General features: G+C 52.7%; 4 protein-coding genes across 4 annotated transcripts; 3 read left to right on the forward strand and 1 right to left on the reverse strand.

Annotated features, from left to right (window-relative positions):
* Window positions 1-630: 630 nt before the first annotated feature.
* On the reverse strand, window positions 631-2302 carry BDP55DRAFT_557037 (major facilitator superfamily transporter; the record flags this gene model as incomplete). Its single annotated transcript, XM_060569656.1, has 4 exons — window positions 631-1188; window positions 1256-1838; window positions 1889-1922; window positions 1978-2302. The coding sequence occupies 4 exons, from the start codon at window positions 2300-2302 to the stop codon at window positions 631-633; spliced, it is 1500 nt and encodes a 499-aa protein (XP_060427104.1).
* Window positions 2303-5433: 3131 nt separating this feature from the next.
* Window positions 5434-6105, forward strand: BDP55DRAFT_634338 (uncharacterized protein; the record flags this gene model as incomplete). Its single annotated transcript, XM_060572654.1, has 2 exons — window positions 5434-5608; window positions 5660-6105. The coding sequence occupies 2 exons, from the start codon at window positions 5434-5436 to the stop codon at window positions 6103-6105; spliced, it is 621 nt and encodes a 206-aa protein (XP_060427105.1).
* Window positions 6106-7572: 1467 nt separating this feature from the next.
* On the forward strand, window positions 7573-13945 carry BDP55DRAFT_232407 (uncharacterized protein). Its single transcript, XM_060566161.1, has 4 exons — window positions 7573-7672; window positions 7739-12190; window positions 12253-12323; window positions 12372-13945. Exons 1-4 carry the CDS (start codon window positions 7656-7658, stop codon window positions 13793-13795), a joined length of 5964 nt encoding a protein of 1987 aa, XP_060427106.1. The 5' UTR covers window positions 7573-7655; the 3' UTR covers window positions 13796-13945.
* Window positions 13946-14894: 949 nt separating this feature from the next.
* On the forward strand, window positions 14895-15724 carry BDP55DRAFT_671090 (uncharacterized protein). The gene is made up of 2 exons (XM_060575435.1): window positions 14895-15069; window positions 15123-15724. Exons 1-2 carry the CDS (start codon window positions 15028-15030, stop codon window positions 15639-15641), a joined length of 561 nt encoding a protein of 186 aa, XP_060427107.1. The 5' UTR covers window positions 14895-15027; the 3' UTR covers window positions 15642-15724.
* Window positions 15725-16292: the final 568 nt, after the last annotated feature.

Consider the following 16292-nt stretch of genomic DNA (forward strand, 5'->3'; position numbering starts at 1 on the left):
GCATGCAATGCGGGTGATGACTTGGGGCTTTTTTGGTACTGCGTCTCATTGGAGGGAAGTTGAGAAGGCAGGGAAGAGAGTATGTGAGTGCTGATGAAGTGTTTTTACGTACCTTGTCTAGGCTTGCCTTAACTCTGGTTAATGTCGTGGTGGTAGGATACTGGGTCTGATAGCCTGCTTGTGTTTTTTGTTAGCGTGCTGTTTTGTGTAGGTTCATAGAGGAAAAGAGAGCGACTAGGTGGTATAGCCTGTGCTTTTCCTACCGGAGAGATTATCATGTCCTGTATAGTGGTGTGTCGATGGAATTCGCGGTTGTGGTGGTGATGGTGGTTCGTCGGAGGGGGCCCGGTGAGAATGGTTGAAGGGAAGCAATTTTGGTTGCGGCTCATCTCAGGGGCCTCTCTCCTGGAGATGAGAGTTTCCAAGGTTCATGGGATGGAGGTGGCCACGAAACCTGGATGGATATCAATACCGTGACATCGTCGCCGTACGACAGCGTTGAGTAATTACATTATATGACCCCGTGAGTATTCGATGCTTCTAGTCGTCCCATCAGACTTGTACCGCACTCTATACACAAAGAAACACATCAAGCGGTGCCCAAATCAGCACCTCATCATCATCACCTCATCAAACCTTGGCCCAAACCTTCAACCCCATCCCAGCCCTCCTCGTCTTGACCATCTTCGCCGCCACCCAAAAACACATACCAGCAAGCAAACACGAACCCGCATACACCTGCGCGCCAACATACCTCCCGCCCTCAGCCTCAATAATCGCCCCAGCAATCGGCGGGCCCGTCAACACCGCAAAACTCACAATCGTAAACGTCATACCCATCCGCGTCCCCTGCTTCCTCGGGTCGCTCGTCAGCTGGCTCAGCGCCGAAGGGAACAGGCTCTGGATCGCGCTGGCGGCGAGGCCGTAAAAGGGAGTCCACACATAAAGCCCCGCTGTGGAGGAGACGGCGACCCAGCAGTACATGAGGATGCCGGAGGCGAGGGACATGGGGATGAGGGTGTTTATGGAGCCGACGCGGTCGGCGATGTAGCCGGGGAGGATGCGGCCGGGGACGCCGACGCCGTTGAGGACGAGGAGGAGGTTGAGGGAGTCGTTGTAGGAGAGGCCGATGATGTCGCGGGTGTAGGAGGCCAGGTAGTAGAAGGCGAAGAAGACACCTAGGTAGTTCTGTCATGTTGTTGTGAGTATGGGGAGGCTGACGGTGAGTGGAAGGGGGTTGCGAGGATGAGCTTACCAGAAAAGAACCAATGGCGTAGAAAGTGTACTCCAACTCTTTGAAAGCTGCCCACTCGACGATGCTCCCAGCTTTCCTGGGCTTGACTCTCGGTTTCAGGAATATGAAGCTGATGACTAGCGTGCCGGCCTGCACAAACGCGATAGCGCGGATGGTCCACCCAAACCCGATACTCGGAAGCAGCTGGCGGACCATGCTGGGGTAAATCAGCCCGCCTGTTGAGCTGCCAATCGACACGAACCCCAGTGCGAGAGCCCGCTTCTTGTCAAAGTAGGTGGAGGCCGTCGACAGCGCGGGGCAGAAGAGTAAGCCGTTGCCGAGGCCCAGGCAGATCCCCTGGGCGAGGAACAATTGCCAGTACTGTGAGCAAAAGGAGGTGGCAAACATGCCGAGGAACACAAAGAGAAAACCGGCGATGAATAGGTGGCGGAAGTAGCCTGCGTCGGTGAGGCGGCCGCTGAAGGTGCTGATGAAGAAGAGGAGGAAGACCTCGAAGGAGCCGATCCAAGCTATGTCGGAGGGCGGGCGGGCGAGGAGGGTTGTGTAGTAGGATTGGAAGACGCCGAAGGAGTTGACGATGCCCCTGAGGTTCATTAGCTGAGGCACAGTCTTGTCATGATTTGATAAACTCACCAGGTATTCATAATGACCAGATGGGCGCTGAAGACTGTGGTGGAAGTTAGCCTCCCAAGAGTCTTGACAGGGAGCACGCAGCAACTCACTAGCCATCCATGCAGTGACGCCCCCGTCAGGAGGCGGCCCTTGTGCGACGCTGGACCTGGACGTGGCCCGACTGAGCACGCGGCCCACGATCCCGCCGGCCTCGGCGCCGGCCCCGTGCCCAGCATCCGTGTCCAGATCCGTGTCCTGCGCCACCATTCCCGGCGGGTCGTCGTCCGATGAAGACGACGGCAGCGCCTTTTCCTCGCCGTGCACGGCTTCCTTCATGCGAGTGCCTTCGGTGTCGTCGTGGACAGGCGACCCCGTTGTCTGCCGTGGCCCTGGCTTTTCGACATCATGGGCGATGTGAGGAGAGGGAGCGCTCATGATTATGTCCCTTTTCACTATTCCGGAGAAGCGCGCCAATCGCAGTGCCGAGACACGGGTTCTTTGCTCCGACCTCGATAACTTAAGCGGCTTCTTGCACAAGCTTTCTCGGTGTCGTCATGCTTCAGTTGCCGAACCCATAGAATCTTTGCTAAGCAGTCAATAGCCGAAGCAATTAGCAGTACTCTCGACCAACGTGAAGAACGAAAAGATGAGTAGCGATGTCGCAAGAACCAAAACTGTTTCAACGGCGCCAAAATCCTCAAGCGCGACCCCCCATGGCCCTTAATACTGCGAAAGCGACGCTGGTTGCTCGAGTCATGGGGGCGCGGAAGCGACACTATCGATCACACCTAAATGACGACCACCACCCCCCGGCGCCGACCCCGGCCGCGGGCAAGCTGCATGGCTGGCCGGGTTTGGAGAACAAGGAAAGCAATCCACTTTGAAACACACGCAATCCCGGGGGGCGGTAGAGTGGTGAGTGGGTGGAAATGAGCTTCGTCGCAGCTGTCAAAGAGAAGGTCGAGTATTGTCCCGCACGTATGGTTATGCGGTTTGCGATTGTTTGCGAACTGTGAATGCGACTGCCGGTGAAAATCATTGCCGGGGGAGCTTGAAAATGCTTAGGCGAGCTGTTGAACACATCGAATCAAGACATCGGGACGTCAATCCGCCCGCTGGTGTGGGACAAAATCGGCGAAACGGCCTGGCTGCTTGGTGGTGGCCCCATCGAGAGATCAACGCTCGTCACCGGCCGGTTCCGGCTGTGGCTGCTTGCTAGTCGGAGCTGGGCCGCGCCGAGGCCGCTTCATTTTCGGAGATGGGCCCCGAACGGAGTCGAAGACGCGAACTTTCCCTTTAGACTCCTTTGGTGCGATGGACAGCAGGGAATAGTGCTCCATCAGCGAAGCGACTGAATGGTGTGCGTTGAGGGAAGAGAAGCTTTCTGCCCCATGACGGGAGAGTGGGCCGTTGACATCAGCCACAGCCCGGTGGCCACACGGGCCACATCGGGTGCCCAGCCACATTTGGCGACTTCGTATTTCACAGACGACTTCACATTGAGAACTTGGTGCACGAGCAAGACGCAGCGGCAAACTAGATAAATGAGAGAATTGAGGTTCCTCTCGCCCAGACCTTATTTCAGTATCTTCTTTCGTTCTCTTTCGTTCAAAACTGGCCTTCGTCTTAGCAACTTTTCTAATCACAACCCCATTTGTATATCGGCTTCACTTCAGCATCCACCCCTTTAACGCAATATTACAACGTAAGATAAGGTAAGGGACTTCTTAGGAAACAACACTATTAGTACTAACGAATTTTTGCTCTATACCTTACGGTCCTTATCTATATCTCTATCACTTCTCCAAACCATGCCTTCGTTATTATTCTAATTCTCTTTACTCACGGCAGTTTACCCTCAATGTATTCCTTGAAGAATAAAGACCGAGGTACGAAACTATGATCCGGTATGGGGTCTCGTCACACTGTTCCGTAAGTCATCTGAGGCACATGCATTTGACACGTAAAAGTGACTTACGTTAGTGTGATCAACGCTGCGAGGAGAGCCAAGAACTCTCGCCGCCAGCTCCCGCTGCGACAGTTGAGCCCCTCCCCTCCACTATTGTAAGTGAGCCCGGCCGAGTCGACGAGTCTTTTTGGTAGTTCAACAGACTTTGGTTTCTTAGACGAACGAGGTTCCTGCTGTGCTTGAACATGTGACTGTGTCGTGAATTTCATGCCGGGACCAAAAGGAGTACTACACAGAGCAGGAGGAATCTTGAGTCCTGAGTGGTAACCGCTCTTGGGAATCCATGGGCTCGCACGGGCGGCCTCCGATAGCCATACATAAACCCCATCTACCCCCCCTCCCCCATCTCGTTTCTACTCCCTCAGCCGTCATCCTATATCAGCCAACATCTCTCCCAAATTGTCTTCTCCTTCTGCCTAAGAATTATTCTAGAATTATAATCTCTTTATGTCTATCATATTCTCCAAGGAATATATAAAAGACAAAAGGTAATAATAGTAGAACTAGTAGAAATAATAACCGTTCGCAACCGCCCGCGCCTCTTCTGCGAATACCCAATCCGCCAACAAGAGCCCTGCTTTCGCCACGGCTTCTCAAGACAGAATAGCTTGCCTCACCAACGACCGCACTTCCTCCTTACACATACATACGCAGCTCAATATCATAAGATTATTGAGCTTTTTGCCGGCTCTCAGGCTGCTCTGCTGACGTGTATACCAACAAAAAGATTGTTTTTAGTGAGGTGTTGGATCCTGGCAGGAAAGCCTGATTTCTGACTGACTGATCCCGCTTTTGGTGTAGAACAAAACATTCTGGTCAGTGTTTCGCCAGGCCTGTCTGCCTTGTGATTTTCTGAAGTTGCTTATCCGACGCATCATTGACGATCTACGAACAAATGTTGTAAGACAATTGGGGGCTTTTCTATTCCGGCTTTACAGGCGCAAAAGATCGATCTTGACTGGGTCAGGCTTTCAAGAGAAATCACATTATAAGGTACGTAATTTGACTTTTCGATAGACGTAAAACACCCTAAGCACGCGCTCAACTTCATGTACTGATATTTATCCAAAAAGAAACAAGTACGATGAACTACGGGATAGCTGACACGGGCGCCGGCCGCAAACGTCGAGGGCGGCCTTCTTCAACCGCAGTGGTTCTTAGGTTGTGAGGCGGCACCTTGCCAACTTTAGCTGGAAACGGTGTTCGATGTGCTTTCTATCTACATGACAGTTGTATCTATGTGCAACAAGCTGTCATGATGAGGAGGAAGAATACCAATCGGGCAAAAGGTGCCGGTGTCAAATCGGTGTATTATATGCGCGCACAACGCCCATGGCATGATGTGACCCAACAGTGGTAGTGATGAGGCTTTTCTGTAAAGTCTACCCTAAACTATTGAACGTACGAAATGCGGCTTTGATACACAAGAAGCACCGCATCAACAAGCTCAAGACTGATCAGGCGTTAAACGACTTGTCACCTGACACTTGGTCCCGGGTTCTGGCAACTTATTAACACATGGCCCTCCACACTCAAGGTAGCTGTCTAGCATCTGCTAATTGCTCTAACACAATCCGCGCTCAACGTACCTATAATTATGGCATTGCTTGTGTGGTTTGCAATGGCATTTGCCCTCTTCTCAACCCCAGGCCTGGCGGACCCCCAGATGTTTATCCCTTTGAACTTTGGATACTATTGCCCAAGATACGAGAACAAGACTGAAGTTACGGGAGAAAGATGGCAGATTGGTCTTTCTGTGCCAGGCGGTGAAAGTAGGTGAGCTGACCTAACTCCACGCAAGTCTGAGGGCTAACATGGCGCAGAAATCAGCGTCACTAAAACATATACGGTTGGTATAACATGGACCGCGGGCGTCTCTTTTACAATTGGCCCCAAGGATAAGATTATGAGCATAGGCATGAGCTTCACGATATCGGAGTCCGTCACTAGCTCAATCGCACAAGGTGTTACTAGCGACTGTGGTGATCCGGAGGCGCCGGGGCCGAAACGTTGGCGCTGCAGCATGTTGATCATCCCGAGCATGCTCCGTGTCAATGGCCATCTAAGTGAATCTGACGACAGGCCAAATTGTCAGAGAGTGCAAAGCAAAAGTGGAGGCAAATTCGAGTTCGAGGCTCCGATCGTGGACAAAGGAGGCAACCCCAAATGGACGTATGTGGTTTGCACATGCACAAACCTCAAGCACTGGGCCGACCCGGGGCATCCTCCCACTTTGTGCATCGATCCATGCACGCGCCCTGAGGGATGAAGATAATTGTGGCATCTGGTCTTTGTATAGGCTAGCCTTGACTGAATGTTTACTTTTCTTGGCGCTGGGGAGAATGGAATTCTTGGATTAAACTACCGAGTTGCTGCCCCCCATAGAGTAATTTTTCACCCTGGTGGAATATCGCTCGACAGAATCCTTGGGAGTCGTATCAACGGCAATTTGCAAGACCAATCGACCCTCCTGCACTAGCCGCTAACTCACTATGATGGTCATGCGAAGCCAGGGTCATAAGGGATACCCGCGGAAACCGGCTATATTGCTTCATACGCGAGTTTAGCGGCGGTGAGGTGGATGACATGAAGAATAAGCCGACTATCAGTAGTATATAGGCAGACATATACGATTTTCAAATTTTGAATATTGTTTCGAGTCTTGACAAATTCCTCAATGGTATAGTCTTGACATTCGTAGGATGGCTTTTCTGTTCGTATGAAACGAACGAAGCTGAGTCGCGACCTACAAGAAAGAATCCTCGGACAGGTCTCCCCGACGAAAGCTATCACTAAGCTATCACGTCTGGATGATTTTCCCACTTGGGCCGGTTCCATGGTTATTCGATTGGTATATTCCAGTTCGTAGGGTTGTAGTTGACTCTGCTAACATAATCGTGGTTCAGGTAGGAGACACGGAACGTAGTCTTCTAGGGTACCTGGTTGTCGTTAAAATTTAGGCGGAAAGCACTCCCGGTCTCTTTTCAGTGCAGGCAATTGTCGCGCCCCGAACGGCACGCCCGTGCAACTCCAACCTCAACTTACCTCACATTTGACGACTGCATATCCGACTTTTATCGCGAGATTCTTGTCTCAGCCATCCCAAAAGTTCCATCACGGTGTATTTCGACTTTTTCATTCCGCACCCTGGCATCTTGGTCATCTGAAGGCCAGTTTTCCGACCCTCTCAGCCCCAACATCTGGCAGAAACGGCCGCAGCACCATGTTGGTCCGCGATATGACGGCACCCGAGGCCAATCAGGAGGCCGTTGGGCTGAATTCTCCCTGGCATACCGTTTCCCTTTGGTGGCTGTCTTGAATCCCTAGCCCGCCTCGCCTTCCCATTCGTCGCGGGAGGAGCCGCATACTTTGGCGTTGACGGCCTCCTGCTTCTGCGCTGCAGGGTGCCCACAACACCATGCCAGTCTCCTATTAACACGCGATGGAGGCCCGTCCAACGAAAGCTCACAAGCCCTGCGGCGGAGGGAAAATCACGCCAGTTCCGGCGCTGTACGTTCGAGATGGCCAATGAAGCTTTTAGGCTTTGTTTGGTTGGTGCCTGGACCTTTATGCAGAGAGCCTTCTTGAAGCTGCTGCATGGACCTTCCTTTTGCTGGAAATGCCATCCTTGGCTTTGTCTGGCATACGACTAACTTAGCCAGAGCCTCATAAGGGCGAAGCTGCTCCCCATTTCGACAATGCTCCCTCTGCTGGCCTATCTTCCTGAGTCACTGCAGTCTGTAGATATTCTTGAGCGATTGCCTGACCCTAATTATCTACCAACGTCTTAAAAGTAATTACTTTACAAAGCGCCCGAAGATGTGGACAAACGGCGGGTGAGTTATGGCGGCTACTAAAGCCTACAACCCGTGATCTCGAAGCTAACGTCTGTCATGTGCTAGGAACCGCCCGGGAGCGACTTCGTCTACAAAAGGTACATGCCACTATTACGTGAGGACTGGAACCTGTCGCTTTGGTTCGAGGTGCAAATTCTCCCACGATACAGGCGACAAGTCGGATTGCCAACCACGAGGTCAAGGGCGACCTAGCAATGTCGCACTCAACGACTCGGCAGCGAATGCCAGACGGAGCGATGGCCGAGCCCACAATGCCTCAAACCAAGCGCGTAACCCTGAGCGTGAGCGGCTATTTCAGTGGAAACGACTTCGACCTCAGCCAAAACAGGTGTCGCTGCTCTGGGACGAGACCACTTCGAAGTTCTTCCGCACTGCTATCATTCTAGTGGAGCAAGATGTGAGCCTGGCACAAGAGGTTGTCAAGGAGATGGCCACTGAAACTCGACTATCGCTTGTCAGAGATGTTATTGAGGGGTCTGCCACTACTAGAACGCCCAAAGACAAAGCAATTCTTTGGGAATCGCGTATTTCGCCCTTGTTCCTAGTTATGCTTCACCCAACTGTTGTAGACTCTGTGGTCCTTGAGCAGGAAACCGCGATGCTCTATCGATTACTCTTGGGAATCGACGCCACTCGTCTGAAGACTCTGTTCAATTTCATCTTCGATATCATCGATCATTGGGCTGAGTTACCTTTCGAAGGTACTGGTATCTTTGGCATGGAAGCACTTGCTCTTTCCTGCGGCGTCTTGGCCAAAGTCATCAACACCAGCACCTCGAACATTGTCAACGCCCTCTTTCATCCTATTGTCGAAGGAATCAAGCTGCGATTGGATGTTTCTGGCAATAAGGAAAGCGACTTCCATTCCTTGCAAGCAAACAGACACCTCGACTATGTTTGCCGTCGCTTGGGGATCGGCCAAACTCTGGTTGACGCTGTCCATGTCTCCGCGTCGTCTGGTGCCATGGCCGAGTTCACTCTCAGCCAGGACTTGCCTGGCAGACTCTCAAAACGTCGCGAGCGCCACGACAATGACCACCAAGACATATCAGATATCAAGCTGATGCCCACTCATCAAGAAATCATGTCTTCACGAGATGAATACCTGCCAGTTGCCAACCCCGCACAGCATCATCTACAAGGTCTGCGAGGTTTGCTAGATCGTCATTTCCGTCTCCTACGCGAGGATACACTCCACGATTTACGCAGCGCCATCCGCACGACAGTGGAGTCGGCCGTCAAGGTGCGAGATGTTAGGACACGAGTCGTGGCCTATGAGAACGCCATTGCTGTTGACATGACCTTCGACCGATGGTCAGGCCTTGAGTTCATTGTCCAGATTGACCAACCTCGACCTACAAGAGGTCTGGATAAATTGCAACGCGGCACTTGGTGGGCAGGAAAGAGACTCATGGATGGGTCTCTTGTGTGTATTGTTGATGGAGTGGGCGGTATCTTCTTCTTTCAGATTTCAAGGTCGACCATCAGGACGCCCAAAGACGAGAACCAGCTAGGTCAAGCAGACGATCAAGAGGAGGGTCAGAAGAAGGGACCGCGCTACAGTCTGCTCGACGATCAAAATCACGCATACGTGCATCTCCAATTGGTTGACACAGGTGTCGAAGAGATCAAGAGATCACTCAGGTGGTTCAAGACCATGCGGATCGTCCGCCAGCACCGTCGTCTTCTCGAATTCCCCTCCATCCTACTGCCTTCCTTCGCCCCTCCATTGAAGGCATTGCAAGATATGTCACGGACGCTGGACCTTCCTTTCCAAGACATCCTAACGCTTCGTGCCGGGAGTCAACCAGCGGACATATCTCCTCCACTCTACTCCAAGCGACCCGGTTTCTCCTTCGATCTGAGCTGCCTATCGAACGATGGCAGGAAACTCTCATACGCGCCCGGCGATGCTATCAACCCGTCACGTCTAAGTAGGCACTCTAGCCTTGATAAGACTCAATCTGAGGCCATCCTTAATTCACTGAGAAGATCCTTCGCCCTGATACAAGGTCCTCCGGGTACGGGAAAGAGCTATACTGGAGAAGCGCTCATCAAAGTGTTGCTTGCCAACAAATCGAAAGTCAAGTTGGGGCCTATTATGTGCGTTTGCTACACCAATCATGCTTTGGACCAGTTGTTGGAGCATCTTTTAGATGGTGGTGTCAAGAATATCATTCGCATTGGCTCTCGATCCAAATCTGAGAGGTTGGCGCCTGTGAACTTGAGAGCGGTTGCTCGAGACATGACCCGCACGGCTGCGGAAGGTCGAGATCTCTATAAATCCATCGAGACTTTGGACGTCAACACAAGCGAGATTCGCGATAGGCTTTCGAACTTCAGCTTCAGTAGAGACAACGAAAAGATTCGTCTTCATCTTGCCGAATACTATCCTGCCCAACATGAGGAGCTGATGGGGCCAACCCTGCCAAACTATGACGACGAAGGGAAGTGGCATACGGTATCTTATTCACGCGGGGATGTTGTCAAAAAGTGGCTCGCCGGCGGCTTGCCCACCAATACGACACGCCCACTCCGGCGCTTGCGCCACTTGAAGCTATCCGACCTCTACCACCAGGAACGCATCCTGCTCTACCAAGAATGGCTTGACGAAGTGCTGAAAGGAGAGATTGATTCGCTGTCAAGGTTACACAAGGCCTACCAGGCAAACAAAGAAAGTAACAGCAAGATCAGAAGCTCCATGGATCTGCGCTGCCTTCAAGAAGCCAACATCATTGGTGTCACAACCACGGGGCTCGCCACCAATCTTGACCTTCTTCGGCGAGTGCATGGCAAGGTTCTTGTATGCGAAGAAGCGGGCGAAGTTCTGGAAGCTCATCTTTTGACCGCACTCTTGCCAACTATCGAGCATGCCATTCTGATCGGGGATCACCTTCAGCTACGTCCTCAGATACAAGACTGGAGACTCCAACGTGCAAACCCGGCTGGCTTTAAGTACTCCCTGGATGTGTCACTTTTCGAAAGACTTGTCCAACCGCCTCCCAACGTCCCGAGTATCCCGTTCAGCGTCCTTGATACGCAACGTCGAATGCACCCATCGATTGCGGAACTAGTACGATCGACACTGTACCCATCTTTGTCAGACTCTGAAAATGTGCAAGACTACCCAGAGGTCCCCGGCATGGCACGAAGGCTCTTTTGGCTCCACCACGAAAGCCCGGAATCGGGCGGAAAGTCTGACCAGGACTCTGTTGAGACGTCGTACTCCAACAATTTCGAGATTGAGCTTGTTTCGGGGCTTGTATCCCACCTGCTAAGGCAGGGCGTGTATAAATCCGGGGAAATCGCCGTCTTGACGCCTTATCTAGGACAACTCAACAAGCTGCGACAGAAGCTCAGCTCTATTATGCAGATCGTCATCAACGACCGAGATATGGATGATCTTGCTGAGATGGAATCTGCTTCTACTTCTCCTCAGGGCAGCTCCACGAACATAGGGCAAGCGGCAAAAACAAATGCTCTGAGCGGTGTTCGAGCCGCAACGGTCGACAACTTTCAAGGCGAGGAGGCCAATGTTGTCATTATCTCACTTGTCCGCAGCAACAACGACAAGAGATGCGGATTCCTCAGTACTTCCAACCGCATCAATGTTCTTCTCTCTCGAGCTAAGCACGGTATGTACATTATTGGCAATTCACATACCTCGAGTCATGTCACCATGTGGGCGCAAGTCACGGAAATCCTCCAGAACGGCGGCAACTTCGGCAATAGGTTGGAACTCCAATGTCCGCGACATCCTCAAAACACGAGCTTCGTGTCACAGCCAGAGGACTTCCTTCGATTCTCTCCAGATGGTGGATGCAAACTCCGATGTGACCGTCGGCTGGCATGTGGCCACGCCTGTACTGGACCTTGCCACTCCGATCACCTTCACAACGCCATTAAATGTCTCGAGGACTGTGCAAGGCCAAAGGAAAGCTGCGATCACCCATGCCGCCGACGCTGTGGAGAGCCTTGCGATAAGCCGTGCACCGAGGTGCTGCGCGGCATTGGTTTCAAGCTTCCATGCGGTCACATCCTCGACACCGTCGCTTGTTGGAAAGCCCAGGACCCATCTTTGATCGAATGTGTCGTCCAAGTCGACAAAGAGGTGCCAGGATGCAATCATACCGTGAAGGTGTCTTGCCACGTGGACGTTGCCAGGGACAGCTATCTCTGCAGGGCTGAGTGTGGCTTCCAGAGGCCTTGTGGCCATGCCTGCAAGTCGCCGTGCTCGGCATGTCTCATTAGAAAGGGTGGCGAAGTGGTCGAAGAGGACCACAAAGCTTGTCGACAGACCTGCGGAAGGTCCTACACATCCTGTAGTCACTCTTGCCGAGACACTTGCCATGCAGATGGAGCTTGCCCTCCCTGTTCATCTCCATGTCAGAACAAATGCGTGCACTCAAAGTGCGGCAAGAAATGTTATGAGCCTTGCCCACCGTGTGCAGAGGAGGCGTGCCCATCCGCATGCCCACACTCTAAGTGTTCAATGCCGTGAGTACAACGTCAAACTGTGATTGTGGAATTTATGAGGTTTTTCTGACTTGCGATAACAGTTGCGCGGCTCCTTGCGATTGGATCCCCTGCACCAAGCGGTGTACCGAAGTGTTGAATTGCGGGCATCAATGTAAGTCATTGTCTCCCGGGCAATTGTGCACACTCTAACAGTGACAAGGCCCCTCTATCTGCGGAGAACGTTGTCCAGACAAAAAATACTGCCAGACGTGTGCCTCGGATGACATCAAGAACAGGGTGGTTGACCTCATCCTCATGAACGACTACGACTCAGTGGACCTGGACGAGGAGCCCTGTATCTTTCCAGACTGTGGCCACTTTTTCACTTACAAAACCATGGACGGACAGATGGGGCTTCACGATCTTTACGAGGTCTCGCCCGACGGAGTGCCAACGACCATCAAATCAGGGTCTCATCCATTCTCAGCGACTAACATCAAGGTGTGCCCCGACTGCCGAGGATCTTTAAGAAACATCTCCAGGTATGGGAGGATCGTTCGCCGTGGACTTCTAGATGAGTCAACGAGAAAATTCATCAGCTGGGCCCATGGCGTCAAGCAAAAGTTGACCGACGCATTCTTCGCCGCGCAAGACACTCTGCAGAAGATGGAGAAGAGCAAATTCAGCTTTCCTACAACACAGTCAGGGTTTCCCACAGCCCAATCTAGTTTTGCTCTTAGGGGATCTCGGCAGCAACAAATGACCCATCTCTTTAAGCTCACGGGAGACACTCGGTACATGGCCCTCAGGATGCTCCGGAACCAGATCACCAACTTCCTCGGGGCGGTCTGGAAAGAGGAACAGCCGTACCAGCGTGTGGCACACCTGGTCTGGCACGTCAACAAGCGGCGGCAAACCAGCGACTACTCATTTGACGAGTCGGCAATTCAGATGGGTGGTTTCTTGGACGCCATGACGCTCTCGCTGCGGTGCGATCTCCTTCTGGTTTCTGATTACATCAGTCTGTGCCGCAATGCCACGGATAACAACGGCGCCAAGTCTGCCAATATCGATGCGGTGCCATACATCAAGGATTGCGAGCGACTGATCGAGATTGCTCACATGAGGAATTATTCCAGAGTAGAAGTCGAAGGGCACATCTTTCTTGCCATGTTCTGCTACTTTGCACCGCCTGACGATACCAAGCCGACGACTGGCACGCAAGATACACCCAAAGCAGAAGGCTCCTCGGCGAGAGAGAGGATAATCAAGCTCGGCGAGGACCACCTTCAGAAAGCTGAGGACATCCTTAAAGAGTACCCGCTCACTGCGATGCTTGCATCCGAAGTGGAGACGGCGAAGCGCATGCTCCACGACGGGATATTCTACAGCGATGTGTCCACGGACGAAATGCGAGCCGTCTACGCGGCCATGAGCAAGGAATTCTTGGGAACAGGGCACTGGTACACATGCCGCAACGGACATCCCTTCACCATTGGGGAGTGTGGCATGGCGATGCAGCAGACGGTGTGTCCGGAATGCAACTCTCCCGTGGGCGGCCGAAATCACTCTTCGGCCGAAGGCGTGAGGCATGCTGCAGAGATCGATGAGCTTGCGCGCGGCGTTGGGAGAATGGGGCTCTGAAGTAGAGTAACAGATGGAAGAGGAAATGTCAAATCTTGAGCCTTTCAGCTGTCACTTTCCTTTTTAATTGGCTATCCCTAAGGTTTGTCCATTGCACCGGTGACTATCAGACTGACATACGGGAGATGTAGCTGGGTTGCTCATCAGCCTACGCTCAAGCCTTCATAATACCTGTTGCCCACTTTCGGTCCTCGAATACATACTCGATTCCTGCCTTTCTTCGCCGGACACTACGGCCTCATGTTTGTGTCTAGAATTTGCCAGGTTTGAGAACGCGTGATGACGTCGCCCTGTCCAACATGAACATGGCCTTGCAAGTGATCCTTGATGCCGCACGTCACCACTCGACGCCCACTCAGAGCTCACATATTGCTTCAATGCAATTAGTTGAGACAAGAAAGCGACATGAGACAAATACAGTAGTATGGGACCTCCAAAATCATTCATGTAGAATACTAGCAATAGCATACATAAGTGTAGTTGGTCCTTTCTCCCATGGTCATTTCAGCACACATCCCGGCTCGCGATGAGCCGCCCAAGAAATTCGGATCAAATGGTGTAGCAACACGACAGTTCTCAATCCACCATTATTGCAATCATTCTTGTAATCATCATGTGTCCCTGTAGACTCAACCCCGATTGATTCTAGACGAGGACAAAACCCTCATGCCGGAGCTGGTCCAGTAGAAGAAAGGGCCAGCGTGGAGTTGAATATTCTCCGGCTGGAACTGCTGACGACAATTGGCAGTCGCGCAATCATTCTTGCTCCAGCCGACACGGATGTCATCAGACCACCATACCTGAGGTCGGCCATCGACTTGCAGAGTGATCAGGATGGAGCTGAGATCGGTGAAGTCGACAGCCGAGAAAGGAGTAAGTGGGCAGCCGGAAGACTGATTGCAAGCGTTGACCCAAGCCTTCTGGCTGACGGCTTCTGTCTCGGTCGCGTTGGTTGCATCCCATCTGTATCCAGTGAAAGTGAAGACACAAAGCTGGTTGGGAACCGCGGAGTCAGAGTGACAGCCTAGGTTCATGCCGAAGAAGTCAAATTGGAAGCAAGGAGAAGACACCAGCTTTCCCATGCCAATCTGCGCCGTGTCGCCGGAGACATCATCTGAAGATGTGTTCGAAAGAATTGGGGGCACAAACTCCACGAGGCGGCCGCCTGAGGACGGCAGGAAGGGTATCAACGGAGGGGGGCCAACGAGGAAGCCCTTGGAGAACCAGAACCGATGGTAAGGGTTGAAGAGCGGGCCGGAGGAAACGTCATCAAACTGTGTACAAACAGTCAGCAAGTGAATGAGACAGCAAGAGCGGAACAACTTACATCGAGGACCTGATTGCCAACCTCTGTGGTACCGGTGCAGATAGGCGTCGGGACAGGCGTCAATGTGGGTGTGCTGGATGTTGCAGTTGTGTTGACGTAGCGCCTCTGAACTCCGCCAGGCTGGACAAGAGAGGTAAAGACTCCAGTAGTGAAGACCTGGACAACAGAGCTCTGCACGACAACGCTCTGCCAAGTGGAGACAGAGGGAATGCCGGCAGGAGAGACGGTGACAGCAGGGGCAGAGGCCGTGGATGCGGTTACAATAGGGCCACCGACGGTGGAAACACCAGCAATGGTAGAGACTCCGAGAATGGTGGATACGCCAATGATGGTAGAGACAATGGCAGAGCCAGCAGCACCGCCAGTGACAGCGACGTCCGAGGCAGAGGCGAGGATGGTATCGACTTTGGTCACCAGAGACTCGTAAGGGAACGTGTACGTGGTAGTCTCATCTGCAACGACATTGATGAAACTGCTGGTGAGCACGGTCGTGGAAGTGGACTCGGAACTGGTGCATAAAGTTGATGTTGCAGCGCCAGGAAGAGCATTGTCAACCGTCGATGACAGCGGCCAGAGAGTGATGACAGAAGGCGAGTTCTGAGAGGCAGCGGCAGCAGTTGCGGGGTCGACCATGACAGAGTAGCTACCAATGACTGAAGTTGGCACGCCAGCAACGGTAGTTGGGACACCTGCATCGGGAGCTCCTGAGGCAACAGTGACAGTGATCTGTGGCCCAGGCAAACCGCCGAAAGGGGGGACACCAGTCTGAGCCGGATCGGTGTAGCCGCCAGGAAGACCATTCGTATCTGTCGGGTTGACACCACCTGCGGGAATGGTAAGTGTGATTGGGATCCCACCGCCAGGGAGGGCATTCGAATCCGTAGGGGAGCCACCCCCTATGGGGATGGTGAGTGTGATGGGAATTCCACCACCAGGGAGACCGTTGGTATCCGTAGGAGAGACACCACCTGCGGGAACAGTGAGTGTAATCGGAATGGCTGGGGCGCCTGAGCCCGGAGTGCCAGATCCTGGAGTACCAGATCCTGGAGTGCCAGAGCCGGGAGCACCAGTCGAAGGATTTCCAGATGCACCAGGGAGGACAGAGTCACCGTAGCCACCAGGGATCATGGGAGGAGTGGTGTCTCCGGGGGTAGTAGGAGGCGTCGGCAA

Source organism: Colletotrichum godetiae (assembly GCF_030913485.1).
Source record: "Colletotrichum godetiae strain CBS 193.32 chromosome Unknown BDP55scaffold_33, whole genome shotgun sequence".
NCBI classification, from domain to species: domain Eukaryota; kingdom Fungi; phylum Ascomycota; class Sordariomycetes; order Glomerellales; family Glomerellaceae; genus Colletotrichum; species Colletotrichum godetiae.